This window comes from Mus musculus, chromosome 1, assembly GCF_000001635.26.
Source record: "Mus musculus strain C57BL/6J chromosome 1, GRCm38.p6 C57BL/6J".
Taxonomy (NCBI): domain Eukaryota; kingdom Metazoa; phylum Chordata; class Mammalia; order Rodentia; family Muridae; genus Mus; species Mus musculus.
The window spans coordinates 66,549,520-66,563,315 of NC_000067.6; the positions used below are offsets into that span (position 1 = coordinate 66,549,520).

The 13,796-nt window shown below is 39.1% G+C and overlaps 1 protein-coding gene across 21 annotated transcripts in view; it reads left to right on the forward strand.

Annotated features, from left to right (window-relative positions):
- The window catches only part of Unc80 (unc-80, NALCN activator), a 231,236-nt gene that overhangs the window by 81,605 nt on the left and 135,835 nt on the right, over positions 1-13,796 (forward strand). For 17 of the 21 annotated variants that reach the window (XM_017321274.2, XM_017321275.2, XM_011238547.3 and 14 more), the window contains exons 19-22: positions 209-423; positions 1,427-1,533; positions 2,635-2,731; positions 5,408-5,580. In XM_017321274.2, the coding sequence (XP_017176763.1) occupies positions 209-423; positions 1,427-1,533; positions 2,635-2,731; positions 5,408-5,580 (592 nt within the window). The remainder of the gene's footprint in view (positions 1-208; positions 424-1,426; positions 1,534-2,634; positions 2,732-5,407; positions 5,581-13,796) is intronic. The other 4 variants (XM_011238542.2, XM_030255023.1, XM_017321272.2 and 1 more) reach the window with 1 other exon arrangement.

The window sequence follows — 13,796 nt, forward strand, 5'->3', positions numbered from 1 at the left end:
CCCCCACTTGACTACTGAGACAGGGCTATTTCCAGGAAGAGCACAGAGTCAACAATCTTAGTCTCCCTCTTCCCACTCTGACTCCCACCCCTTTTGTACCCATCCCCTCAAAGATTATTCTGTACAATTTGCCTAAATACACTAGCTGAGAGTTAAGAGGTCACTTGGCTGTTCAATATGCTTAACCCTATACTCTACTTCTCTGCAGTGATGAACCAATGCAAGGGGGCAACCTGGGACGGAAAGATTTCTGGCGCAAGATGTTCAAATCCCAAAGCGCAGCAAGTGACACCAGCAGCCAGTCTGAGCAGGATACCTCGGAATGTACCACAGCCCACTCAGGGAACACCTCTGACCGGCGTGCCCGCTCACGATCCCGCAGAATCTCCCTGCGAAAGAAGTTGAAACTCCCCATAGGTAAAAGTATGTCTGTATTTATTTATGGATTCTCTTATTATCATGTCATCAAATCAGTGAGTGATTGAGAACAGAACATGCCATGGGAGGTAGCTGGGAAGAGAAGCATTCAAGCTATGAGATCTACATGACGGCTTCATGCTTCCATTAGTTCATTTACTGTTCTGCTAATGCACGTATTTCCCAAATGGCAGCTGCATGCCTCTGCTCTGTGTGAAATAAAGCTCTTCGCTTTGCTGAATTTGAGTAGAAGCAACTACCACTAAAGCAGATAATCACAAAAGTAAGTACAGTTGCGAACTAGAACGAAACCTGGCCCATTCAAGGGATAGGGAGAACAGATATTAAAATCTGCTAAATACACAGACAAAAAAAAATGGAAAGGAAAGCAGCCCAAGGGTGATGTGCAAAGATACTAGGCTTGGGGAAACTGAAAAGAGCCAGTTAAGAAGGGAAATGGCTGACTCGTGGAGGCAGAACAGCAAGCCAGACCATTCGTAAGTCAGGGTGGCCATTTCCCATGGGTCTTGCGTACCATCATGTCAGGGAGATCAGAATAATACAATGTATGAACCATTGCATTGGAGGGAATGTTAGTCTACAGTCAAATCAGACAGAGAGCTGGCCAGGGGCACAGGCATAAACAAGTGAACCTTTAGATTGTGTATGAAGCAGAAACAGAAAGACAGACAGACTTGAGAACTGTTTAGGAGATAAAATGCATAGGTTTTCAAGAGAGATAGGAAACTTGTCTAGCATAGGTGGATGGACTGTGGTTTCCTGCAGCAGAGAGAACCAGGTCTGTTTGTCCTGCACTTCTGTGCTAATGTAATTTTATAGTTCAACACTGAACATCTTGATGCAAAACATGTACACTGAAAAAAACTTGTTTTTGCTTCTATTTATATTTAGAGCCATGTAACTTTCATTGCTAGTTCAGGACATGCTGGCACTTCTGTTTCATTCATTTAAGAGCAAATGCTCAATTTTTCAAAATATCATTAACTAGGAAACTGGCTGAAGCGCTCCTCCCTCTCTGGCCTGGCAGATGGTGTAGAGGACCTCCTGGACATTAGCTCTGTGGATCGCCTGTCTTTCATCAGGCAAAGCTCCAAGGTAAACAGGACATTGCTCATGAAGTGAATATTGGGGTCACTGATTAAAAATTATTGGGATTGAAGAATGGTGAGCGCAGAGGAAGTGTTAAAGGATCTTTGGAGTTGAATAAGTTCAGAAATTAGACAAGCAATGGAAAGTAAAATGTTTAAGTGGTAAACTATAATACAAATGAAAATAACAAAGATGCAGTAAAATATCTATAGCTCCAACTATATCTACATATGAAGGATATAGCAGGTGACAGAAATTAAAGAAACAGAAGTGGAATTCTTAAGCAGTTTCTTTTTTTGTGTGTGAAAAATATCAGACACTTACTGGAGTCTACCTGCCTCCTCCCTTCCTTTATGTGTTTATGTGCTGTTATTTACATTGCATTGAGTTGACCTAAAGTCAGGATCATGAAGAAATGTCACTGCTTTAAAAGAGACATGGAGCCAGGCCTGGTAGTGCCTTGGGGACCTTAGTGGCAGAGTCCTACGTTCAGGCCCAACCTGGGTTATACAATGAGTGAGAGGTTAGCCTGAGTAGCCTGGTCAATTTAGGGAGTGTCTGGTTCAATATAGCAAGTTAACAAGAAGGCTAGGGATGTAGCTCAGTGACAGAGCACTTACTTCCCTAGCCCATGTCAGCTCCTACATTCGATTCTAGGGGAGTAAAGAGAGAGGGAGGGAGGGAGGGAGGGAGGGAGGGAGGGAGGGAGGGAGGGAGGGAGGGATATTTATATGCTACAAATTGATTTGTAAATTTAATATAGTATACTCATTTTTTCCCTCATTGGCCTGATTTTCAACTGTGGTAGTGTTCACTAAAGATAAATGTGGCTGTCCGTTTGGACTTGATCAGAATAAACACCACACATGTCTGTGTTGTTCACTAAATCATTTTCACATTCAGCTTCTGATCTCTTACTTGGTATTCCTTGCACCTGCAGTTATAGTGACATCTTTTGGGGCCCATGGGGATGTACTAAATTACTTGACGTGTAAACCAAAAGGACAAACTCACTTTCACATTCTAAACAACTTATTTTTCAAACCAAGGGCTAGCATAATCCAATGATTGGATGCTGGATAGCTGATCGCTTTCCTTTCTTCTCAGGTCAAGTTCACCAGCGCTGTCAAGCTCTCAGAAGGTGGACCAGGGAGTGGGATGGAGAATGGACGAGAAGAGGAGGAGAATTTCTTCAAGCGTCTTGGTAAAAATCAATAGTCAAAGAATCCCATTGGCCTTTTCTTCTTTTCAGTTACTTAAACTAACTGGTCCATTTCTTTTTTTCTGAAAATGTCTTTTTAAAAAATGGTAATTTTCTATTTATATTGTTTTCCCTATTGTTCTTTAAATGTGTCTTTCACTGCTATCTATAGCCTCTCTATTATCAGTTTGGTTGAAGAGACATTTACTGTGATTCTCACCCCCTGGTGGGTACTGAGTGTGCAGAGAATAAGACACAGTCTTTTCTTGTTAGAATCTGTGAGTCACAGGACCTCCTATCCACCCACCATGTCAGCTTCAGAATTCTGTTCAACGCATGGCTGACAGGTGGTCACCGTCCCTCTGCTGAGGGGGAGTGTGCAAGTTTACAAGGCAATTTGTTCTAGGGCTAGGCAGCTTTACTTGTTAGCAAATCTTTCCTTGTAACCCGAAAATACATTTGCCCATAAACTTGATGGTTTGTCCTAGTGATAACATCTGTAGCCACACATACACAGCTACGCATAGTGCCATAACCCCTCTTATTCACTTCCTGTTCTTTCTTTTGATCTCTTTTGAGTAAATGTCTTTGATTTCTTTAGATTTAATTCTGTGGAAGCTTCTCTAGCTCTACCACATCCTGATCCTTTCCCCCATGTGTTCAGGGTAGACGGTGAACATTGTAAACTGTAGAGTTTTAGATAGAATGCAGCAGGCCATAGCTAAAATTAATCAGTATAGTCAATTGTATAACTAAGCTGTGGCTATAGCAAACGTCTGAGCAGGAATTAAAATTATGTTATCAGTAGCCTCATCACATAGCTCATCTGGATTGGTCAGCTTTTGCAAATTCATCTTCCTATCAAAGAATGTCATGATATGCTTTGGTGTAGTCACTATTGAGTCTCCATTTTATAAGGTCTATTATTTTATTGTATAGAATGCAGTTAGATCACTTATCCAGAAAAAGAAAAATTAAAGGGCAGACTCAAAACCAATTTGAATTCTAGAAAGCTTTTCTTCATAACTGGACTGTTCTGATCCATCTGAATTGATACACATTTCCATGCTTTCATGCAAGTTGATCGTGTTATTACTGAACAGGAAAAAGAGAAAGCTGCAACCTCTGATGTTGTTCTAGTTGAATATGTTTAATTAATCATTTGTGGGCATAGATTTTCAACAAACCATGTCATTAATTTCCTAATAATACATGAATATTTCCCCACCTCATTACAAAAGCATTATCAAACTTTATCAAAAGTGGTCTTGATCCCTTTATGATTATATCAAAAATATGTGTCACCTAGTTCATGGTGATGCATTCTTTATGAAGGCCCAGTGTTTCTTATGCTTACGTATGTCATAATCATCAGCCTGTCCACTTAACTGTCTCTTTTGCAATTCAGCATAGACCTCTAGATTTTAGTCTAAGGTTTTAAGTGCTTTCCTAGGCTGGAAGTTTTGGTCTGTTGTAGGGCACATGTCTACTACATGAGGAGTTAGATTTGATCCTTAATACTGAAGAAGAAGAAGCAGGAAAACTCTCAAAGCTCTCATTGACAACCCTGGTCTTGGTTAGCTTCACCGTTTCAGTCAGTTCCCACTCTATCCATTTCCGGTAGAATTTCAGAGATAATCTCTCTACTGTTCAGAATAAGCAGCAGCAGCAGCAGCAGCAGCGCAATGATAGTGTTTCTGCACTTGTTTTTTGAGAATGAAGCTAATGTGTATCCTGAGGTATGTGCCGTGCTAGCTCAATGTCACCTGGCTTGTGCTGTAAACATATCTTGTAGTTCTCTCTAAGCACTGGAGTCTTAATTTGATGCACCTGCAACATAAACCCAGGAGTGTTGGATGGGAAATGTTCCTTCTTAATGAATGCTTTCCATAGACTATGGATTTCCATATGCTATGCATTGAATGTTTGCATCTACCCAAAGGTCATGTTATGAAATTCTAGCTCACAGTGCGGTAACATTTGGAAATGGAGCTTCGAGAAGGTGATTAGGTTGAGATGATGTCATGAGGGTACCACCACCATGACTGGATTGTAATGCTCTTGTAGAAATGAGAGATGAGATAACTATATGCTAATATAAGAAAAGGCCACTTCAGGACTTAATCAAACCTGGAAGAATCAACTGTACTTGAACTCAATATCAGACTTATAGGCCATAGAGCTGTGAGGGGCAAATATTTGTTGTTTAAATGTGAGATGGCCTGTTGTATTTCATAGCTGCCCTAATTGACAAAGACACTAACTATACTTTTCCATTTGTAGAATATTCTCTTTCATGGGAGAGATGAAAATATCTTTGGGTTGCTGTCATTCCCAATGATTGCCTTACACTCTTTTTCAACTAAAAGTTCATAATATATCCTCTTACTCATACTTATTTAAAATATTTCCAGCTCCTCCACCATTGTAGAGATGCATTAGCAAATGTTGACCCTACATTGAAGTTTTTTGGTGAATATCTTGAATTTTTACAAGTCACATGTCACCTACATTCAAATCAAAGGGTGTTCATAGCAAATATCTTAGTGGTGCAGAGGGCAGGGAAGGGGTGTGAAAGAGTTTTTAGGCTAACACTACAGGAAACATACTGGCATGTCTTTGGAACATCTTTATGATCCTTTTCATTCTCTTCCTTTCACAATGACACAACCCCTACAGGCTGCCACAGTTTCGATGACCACCTTTCACCCAACCAAGATGGTGGGAAAAGCAAAAACGTGGTGAATCTGGGAGCAATCCGACAAGGCATGAAACGTTTTCAATTCCTGTTGAACTGCTGTGAGCCAGGGACAATTCCTGATGCATCCATCCTAGCTGCTGCCTTGGACTTAGTAAGTTACAGAGTTCTTTCACCCTTATTCACATTCATGCTAGCAATGGAGGAAAGCATAACTGTAGTCTTAACCCTAATGATGGCTTCATATCTGTTTAGTTTTATCAGATTTCATTGTCAAAGGGGGAGAAAAGATGGTAAGGTGAGAGAAGTAAATAAAAGAGGGAAAATCTTAATAAATAATCACTGGGAGGTAGCATGTGTAACAGTATGATTATTACTATATGAAAGCGCATTACAACTTCAGGATGCCTGAGCTGAAAATTGGATCCAACCATTTATTAGCTCAACAACTGTACAAATGAAGGTTAATGCTAATACCAAACCTTCTTTCCAGGTCTGGTACAAGGATTAGATGAGATTCTAAATAGAAAGCCCCTGCACAGTGCCTGTAATGTCTTAACACTCAGCCCTATGTTTCCATGTATTAGTTCTTAGGGTTGTTTGTTTTTGAGAGAGAGTTTCACTATATATCTCTGGCTAGCCTCGAATTCACTGTATAGACCAAGCTGGCCTCAAATTCAGAGATCTGTCTGCCTCTGCCTCCCCAAGTACTGAGGCTAAAACTGTCTGTCACTAGCATGTAATAACTAATTAATGGCTGCCCACTGAGGTTTTCCTGTGTGCCAGGAATGGTATTAATAACTACAAAGTTGCAATACTTATGCTTTCTATGTATGGTCATCAGTGCTTCAGTCTTCGCAGTGAGTGCCACGGCCCAAGGCTGATGACTGACATCTATAGCATGTCTACTGTATTTCCACAGGAAACTCCTGGAACCAGGAAGACCAACTTATAGTCCAGTGGTAGAAAGCCAGCAAAGGGTAGACTGGAGTGCAGGCCTGGCTTCTGTCTTCGGAGAACCTATATTTTGTATCTATTATGCTGATTCTTCTCAATATAAATTATGTGAAGCCACTTTAAGAATTTCAAAAGCTCTGGCAGCTTAGGTGACTTTGTTCAAGGTCATATGCTAATTGATGCTAAAACTGGGATCAGAGCAGAATCTTCTATTCCATACAGGGCTATTATAGAAACACCATATGCTTTCTCTGTCAAACGGTTATTTAAATAAATCAAAATTAGTATCAGGACACATTGAAAATATATGTATATAGTCTCCTATAATAAAGTAACTTGCAAATGCTTTCTTAATAATTCAAAAACCATCTGATTGTTTAAAGATACTTCTTATTGTAGGAATGCATAATGAATGCATACTAGGAAAACAAATATCTTCAACTTTAAGTATTCACACCACATTCGTTCTCTAACCTGGCGATTCTTAACATTTGACAACATTGATTCTTTCAGATTAGGAAGAAAGTTGTGAAAATTCTATCAAGAAAACAACGATTATAGACCAGAGTTAGCATCTATATCAGAAAATTAATGAATTTCCCACAAACCTCATCTATAAAGCATCAAAAACTCTATCTTGATAAATGGTTCATTACTAGTAAGGAGACTTGTCAGGCATCATCTTTTATATTCACTGATGATAGAGAGCATTCCTTTCCATGTGGAAAACTCTGAGGATCTAGATGGAGATATGAAGACCTTCAGAGACACAAGGCTTGCCACAAAAAGAATGCTCCAAGAAGAATTTCATTGGGATAAATTAATGTCTGCTTCTGAATCAAGATGATTTTAATTACAATATTGCTAACCAATTTGATATTCAAATTTCCTAAGTGGTAGAGTTACACTTGCTCTCATTAAAATGATTCTGTACCTACCTGATTTCCAACTGTTCCTCTTAACTTCTAAAAGAGTGTGGTACAGGAATTTCAAGCCACAAATAAATTCTATTTGTTGTGGAAATGTGACTCCTATCCTTGGACTGAATTAAAACACAGCAAATAGACTTTTTTTTCATTTCTGTAAATGTAAAGTTATGACTAGAGAGTTACCAGATCACTGGGCTCTCATTTCTTTTCCCTGCAGAACTCATTCTAGCTGTTTGGTCTTCCTGGTCTCATAAAGTCCATAATAACCTATAGAAAAAAGTACAGTGGAGTGCATATGAATGGTATCTGTTAGCCTCCAAGAACTGAGCAATTTCTGGTTTTGATACCCACTGATGGAGTAGCCTATGTGGAGTGGAGGAGGAAATACACTAATCATCAATAATTAAATATACTGGGAGCAAATGTACAGCTCTGGAGCAATGATGGATAGTATTAGGAGGCTTTTCATAACCTGGGATTGTGCCCATGTTCAAAAGCCCAGATGTCAGAGTCAGTCAAAATTTAAAGAAGGAATGCCCATCTTCAAGCAATGAAAGTGACCCATTGACTTGAATAAAAGCATAAATGGCAAAGAAGGTGATAGAGGAGGAAGAGACAATGCAGAAGAAGGAGATGTTGATTGGGAGAATTGAGTAGAGGTTAATAAGGGCAAGTTCCGATCTATGGACAGTTTATGAAGCACTTCCACATTATCTTACTTGTTGGTATCAAGCTAGGATATGGTCCCCAAACTCAGGCACACTTGGAATTTGCTAGTAAATGCTGACAAAAAACTGAAAGAAAGCAACACATAAGTGGATGCCTTGTGTTCTTGAATCAAAGTGGCATTTGGTGCTGGTTGTCATTCATATAACTGTAGTTTGTCAATATAGACTCAGGTTAGAAGTTCTTCAAGATTATTCTCATGGTCACAGATTTCCCCTCTGTGTTTGGTTTCTCCCAGCATCTAATCCATCTGCTTCTTACTTTGAAAGAATTCCTCTGTTTTATAATACCTTTATATTTTCTCTAATTCATTTGTTTTGCTCATGTGTATGATATAAATATGAATATAAAAACACAGAGATATAGAAAACATAGGTAGGTTACTAGATAGTAACAGATATGGATAGATGAAGAATATTAAGCTAGGTAGAGGTAGATAACAGATGATAGATTGATAGATAGATAGATAAATAGATAGATAGATAGATAGATAGATGATACACATACAGACATACATACACAGATGCATAGATACATACAAAGATACATAGATACATATATAAACAGAGGCAGGTATACAGGATACAAGTGCAGATACACAGATAAAGGCATAGTTGTAAACTCGACTTCTTTATCATTCAGGACTTCTGGGCAGAAGTGGACAAAAGGACTGAGTTCAGATTTATATTATAGTCCGTTTTATCCTGCGTGTGTCTTACACTATTTTGTCCCAATGTTTGTAGGTATGACTTAAGTTGAATTTTGTATTAAACAGTTTTTGCTTTTATTGCTTCATTGATCATACAATTTATATGTGACTTTTTTCAAATTAGCATTTTTCTTCAGAATCAGAGACTGCTGGTAGGTGAAGGAAATACTAGAAACTTACAGAGCCAAGTCAAACAAATGCCAAGTTCGTTTGTTTGCTTTAAATAATCTTGCTGTTATCACTAGAAGCATGTAATTCAAGGTTGTTGATTTAAGGCCAGCACGGCTACTCCTCACAATCATTTTCTTTTGTATACATGCATCCAATACAACTGTAACTTTTTCTAAGTTTACAAAAAGGATCCTTTTCACAGTAAGCTTACAGGATGTGCCAGCACAAGAGGAAAGAGAAGCAGTGTGGGTAACAGGCATTTATTGTGTACACTCTCTCCTTATTTATTCAGTGAACCTGTAATGTGGGTAGATGGTGACTTCTAGTTCGGGGGTAATTTATTAGCATGGACACAACTAACAACGACGTCCATTGTCTTTAGTACCAATTCCCATGAATATTGATACCTCTGTGGGACTGTAAAACTCTCTCTAGTCTGTGACTGGAGAAAAATTGAATTTATGTTCAATTATTTGGCCTTATAAATAGGTAAATTTAAGAAAAAAGTCAAGGTCATATCCATGATAGACCTTACAAAACAAGACATGCCCAGTGATTTTAAGAGTCCTACCCCCTTAATGATACCTGTGCCTACCAGAACCACTGCTTTGTTATGCTGTTTTGTTTTGCTCTCTTTTGCCAGATTTTGAGATTCATTGATGTGAAGTCATGCATTCCCTTTTGTTTAATGTTAGGTTTCATCTGATGCAATTAGTGCTACTAACTTACACTGAAGAATGGTTTTGTTAACTATAGTAGAAGTTGTAAATTCATCTTATTTTAGCAAGATCTTTCTATTTTTTTTTTCCAGAGTTTTGGCAATTTTGAATGACGCTTCCATGTATGTCTTTGCACATGGGCCTTGATTCAGAATAGTTTTCTAGATATACAGAAGAATTCAATTCTGATTATAATTTTGCACTTGGTGTAAAACCCATGCTTCATGGTAGTTGTGGGACTTTCACACAGGTGCAGTTGTGTAATGAAAGTTCATGCGTCTCTGTTCTTGCTTATGCTTGTACTTGTTTACATCATTATTTCTACCAGTCTGGTGCTCCAGAGTGACCAACTTTGTATTTCCAACCTAAGGATTAAGGTGCTCTTACATAGATTTGATAAATATTTATTTTGTATCTTTCTCTATCCCTTTACTGTAGAATTATTTGCCTGTGTGTGTGTGTGTGTGTGTGTGTGTGTGTGTGTGTGTGTGTGTGTGAGTGAGTGTAAGCACATACGTGCCACCACATGTAGAAATCAGAAGACACTACTGGTATTACCCCTTGGCTTCCATTGTGTTTGAGTGAGGATGTGTTACTCACAGGCTACCCCAAGCTAGCTGTCCTTCAAGCTTCCAGTGATCTTTTTCTGTCTCCTGCCCTAGAAGCCCTGGGATTACATATGAGCTGTACCATACCTGGACTGATGTGCATTCTGGGATCCGAACTCAAGTCCTTATGCTTGAAATGTCCCCAAAGTTAGCAAATTCTGTTGGATGTTTCTCCTTTTACCTCGACGGTGTTTGCAAACTCATGCTCCCTATTTAAGTATGCTTCACCAGGAGGGATTCAGAGGTCAACCAGAGTTGCTCTCTCAGCTGCTGTCTTTCTGCAAATGTCTCTTTTAACCTTAACTTGAAGTTCCTTCTGCCAGAATTATTGCAAGTCACAGGCTGACATTTTCTTCCTGCCCTTTCAAGATATTATTTCATTCCCCTGTCTTAATATTCCTTACTGGCAATCAGTAACAGAGGTCGACCATATTCCAAACATCTTTAATATCTTCTGGTCCCTGTTGATAGTTTACAGTTTCACTAAAATACTTTTTTCATATTTTTCTAGAGCAGTGGTTCTCAACCTTCCCAATATTTCAACACTTTAATACAGTTCTTCATGTTGTGGTGACCCCCAACCATAAATTTATTTTCATTGCTACTGTGAATGGGTCATTTGACCCAAAGGGCTCATGGCCCATAGGTTGAGAACTACTGATCTAGAAGCTCATGAAGACTCTAAATTGCACACTGGGCATATTGTATCTATTCTGGAAAATTCTCAGGTGGCATCTCTTTGCTATAAGGCACCTCACATTTCCTCTGATCTTTCCTTCTGGACATTATAGATAAATTCTAGGTCTAATTTTATCCCCTGACCTTGACAGCCTCCTCTATTTCATTTCTTTTTCTCTCAGTACTGTGTCCTAGAAAAATGTTCAGATATCATAATTGAGTCAGAGCCCACAGGTCTTTAATTTAATTAATTATGTGTATGGGCATTTTGCCTGCATGTATGTCTATGTACCATGTATGCCTGGAGCCTGCAGATGTTGGAGTCCCTAGGACTGGAGTTACAGATGGTTATGAACTACTGCGTAGACTCTGGTAATCAAACCCATGTCTTCCAGAAGGGTAACCATTTCTTTTAACTGCTGAGCAATTTCTCCAGCCCCATTCCTACCATTCTTAATCCAGGGCAAGCCTGCCCACCATATGATATTTCCCAAGGTCTGAAGAATTTGAGGTTTTCAAACTACTGGTAACTATACCAGTAGAAACTGTCACAGATCCCAGAGATGCTGGTAAATATGTTGCTCATAGTACGCCACCCAGGAAAACAGTGATGATCTGACCCAAACATTAATAGTATTGATATTAAAAAACAAAACCAAACTAACAAACAAAAACACTCAACTAATCTTTGCTTAGCCTACCTTTTGGATTTTAAGTTTCAAGAGCAGTGCTACATTTTTTATTTGTAAAAGATCAGTTTTAGCATCTTGTAAAAGGTCAGTTATAGGCATATTCCTACAAACACAGCATTCAGGATACCTAGCCTGGGCTACCTAATGAGACCTTTAACCTCAAACAAGCAAACAGAATTAACATGACATGAAACTGTGTGGTCTGACCCCTAGCAGCTTGAGCCTAGATATTTAACTTGTGGACCAACAGCTGTCTAGGCAAATGCTTGCTAATTCATCCCACCCCTCCTCCATGCATGGTTTTCAACTCTTCCTCTGCTGTCTTTCATTTCACCTTAGAACTAAAAAGAAAAACAAAATTAAAAATTTATCTAGCATTTTAGTTGTTTTAAACCAAAGGAAGTTTGTCTGTCCATCCAGTCTATTATATAAAACAAAAGACATTTGTTTTTTTTAAATACTGACACAAAGCATGACCATGACTTGAGTAAATCTGAAAATGACTGGCTATCAAGGCCATGAACTAATCACTCATGCCCACCCTAGCCTGCCCACAGCTACTGTTGAAGCAGATAGAGGCAGCTTGTCAGGTAATGAGTCTGTTACAGGGTGATCTCAGCTAGGGAGAGAATTCAGTACTCTGGGCAAAGTAATAAACATTGTCTCAGAAACATATGCCCTCTGGCAAAAAAAGAAATAAAAGATTCTAACACATACTGAGACCCACAAAATTGCTTATTCCCATTGGTTTTAAATAAACATATACCTCACTCCAGCAAGCACTTTATATTTTATTGTACAGCAATAAAAATTATGTTATTCCCTAGAGACCATCATAAAATATTTAGCTTTCAAAAAATAGGAAGTTCCTGTGCAACATAGAGATTTCTTCTCATTTAACAAGCTAAGGCATAGCCCCCAAAGGAAAGGAATGTATTGCAATTATACCCTCCAATTAGCTGTTGTGTCCTGGTAAATATATTTCTAGGTCCCCAGATAAAAGACAGCCCAGCTGTTTGGTTTAGTATCTCAATTCTCTGCTTCACCTTCACAAAGGAAACATTCAATATATAAAACAAATCTAAAATCCAGAGGAAATAGAAAGACCGGGAACAGGGAAAGTGTCTGGAGCATGAGGTTTCCTAATTGCAGAATCTTCCAGAAATTCAGACCACACAGTGACAATCTCATGACTTCATGTGACTTCAGCTAGACAACTCTGTAGCCTCTCGCTTCCTGTGTCATTTAATTAATTTTAAAATATTTTAATTTATTTTCCTTCTGTTTTTAAGCCTGTAAAATCACCCAGAGCCCTTTGCCAGGTGTTCTGAAAGTCTGCCCCACATCATTAAAGGTGTCTTTAAGGCTCACAGTGTGTCTCCCTTCCTCTGTAAATTCCAAAGCCTGTCCCCAGTGGCAGAGTTCTTCCAAAAAGACCACACCCACTCCAATAAAGCCACACCTCCTAATGCCATTCCCTACGTATGCAAATATATAGGGCCATTTCTATTCAAAACATACAAGGGATAATAATTATACTTATCTGTGGATGTAAGGTTACATTTTTTTCTATTTTTTCTAAATTTACTCTTTAACCTTTTTTTTACAGTCCAGACCTTTTCCTCCTCCTGGGCCACCCTCCAACTGTTCAACATGCTCCACCTCCTCCAACCCTATCTCCAAGAAGATGTCTTCACCCCCACCTGCACCCCACTCCCTGGGGCCCCAAGTCTCTCTAGGGTTAAGTGCATCTTCTCTGACTGAGTCCAGACCCAGCATTTCTCATTTCTCGGCTGTATATGTGTTAGGGGCCTCATATCATTTGTTATATGCTGTCTGGTTGGTGGTTCAGTGTCTGAGAGATCTTGGGGGTTCAGGTTAGTTGAGACTGCTGGTCTTCCTGTGGGGTTGCTTCTTTCAGCTTTTCCCTAATTTAATCACAGGGATCATCAGCTTTTGTCCATTGGTTGAGTGTAAATATCTGCATCTGACTCTTTCAGCTGCTTCTTTGACCTTTTGGAGGGAAGTCATGATAGGCCCCTGTTTGTAAGCACACCATAGCCTCAATAATAGTGTCAAGCCTTGGGGCCTCCCTCTGAGCTGGATTCCAATTTGGGTCTGTCCCTGGACAAATTATACTGATCTACTAAAGTGACAGTAATGGTCTCTTCTCTAAGATCC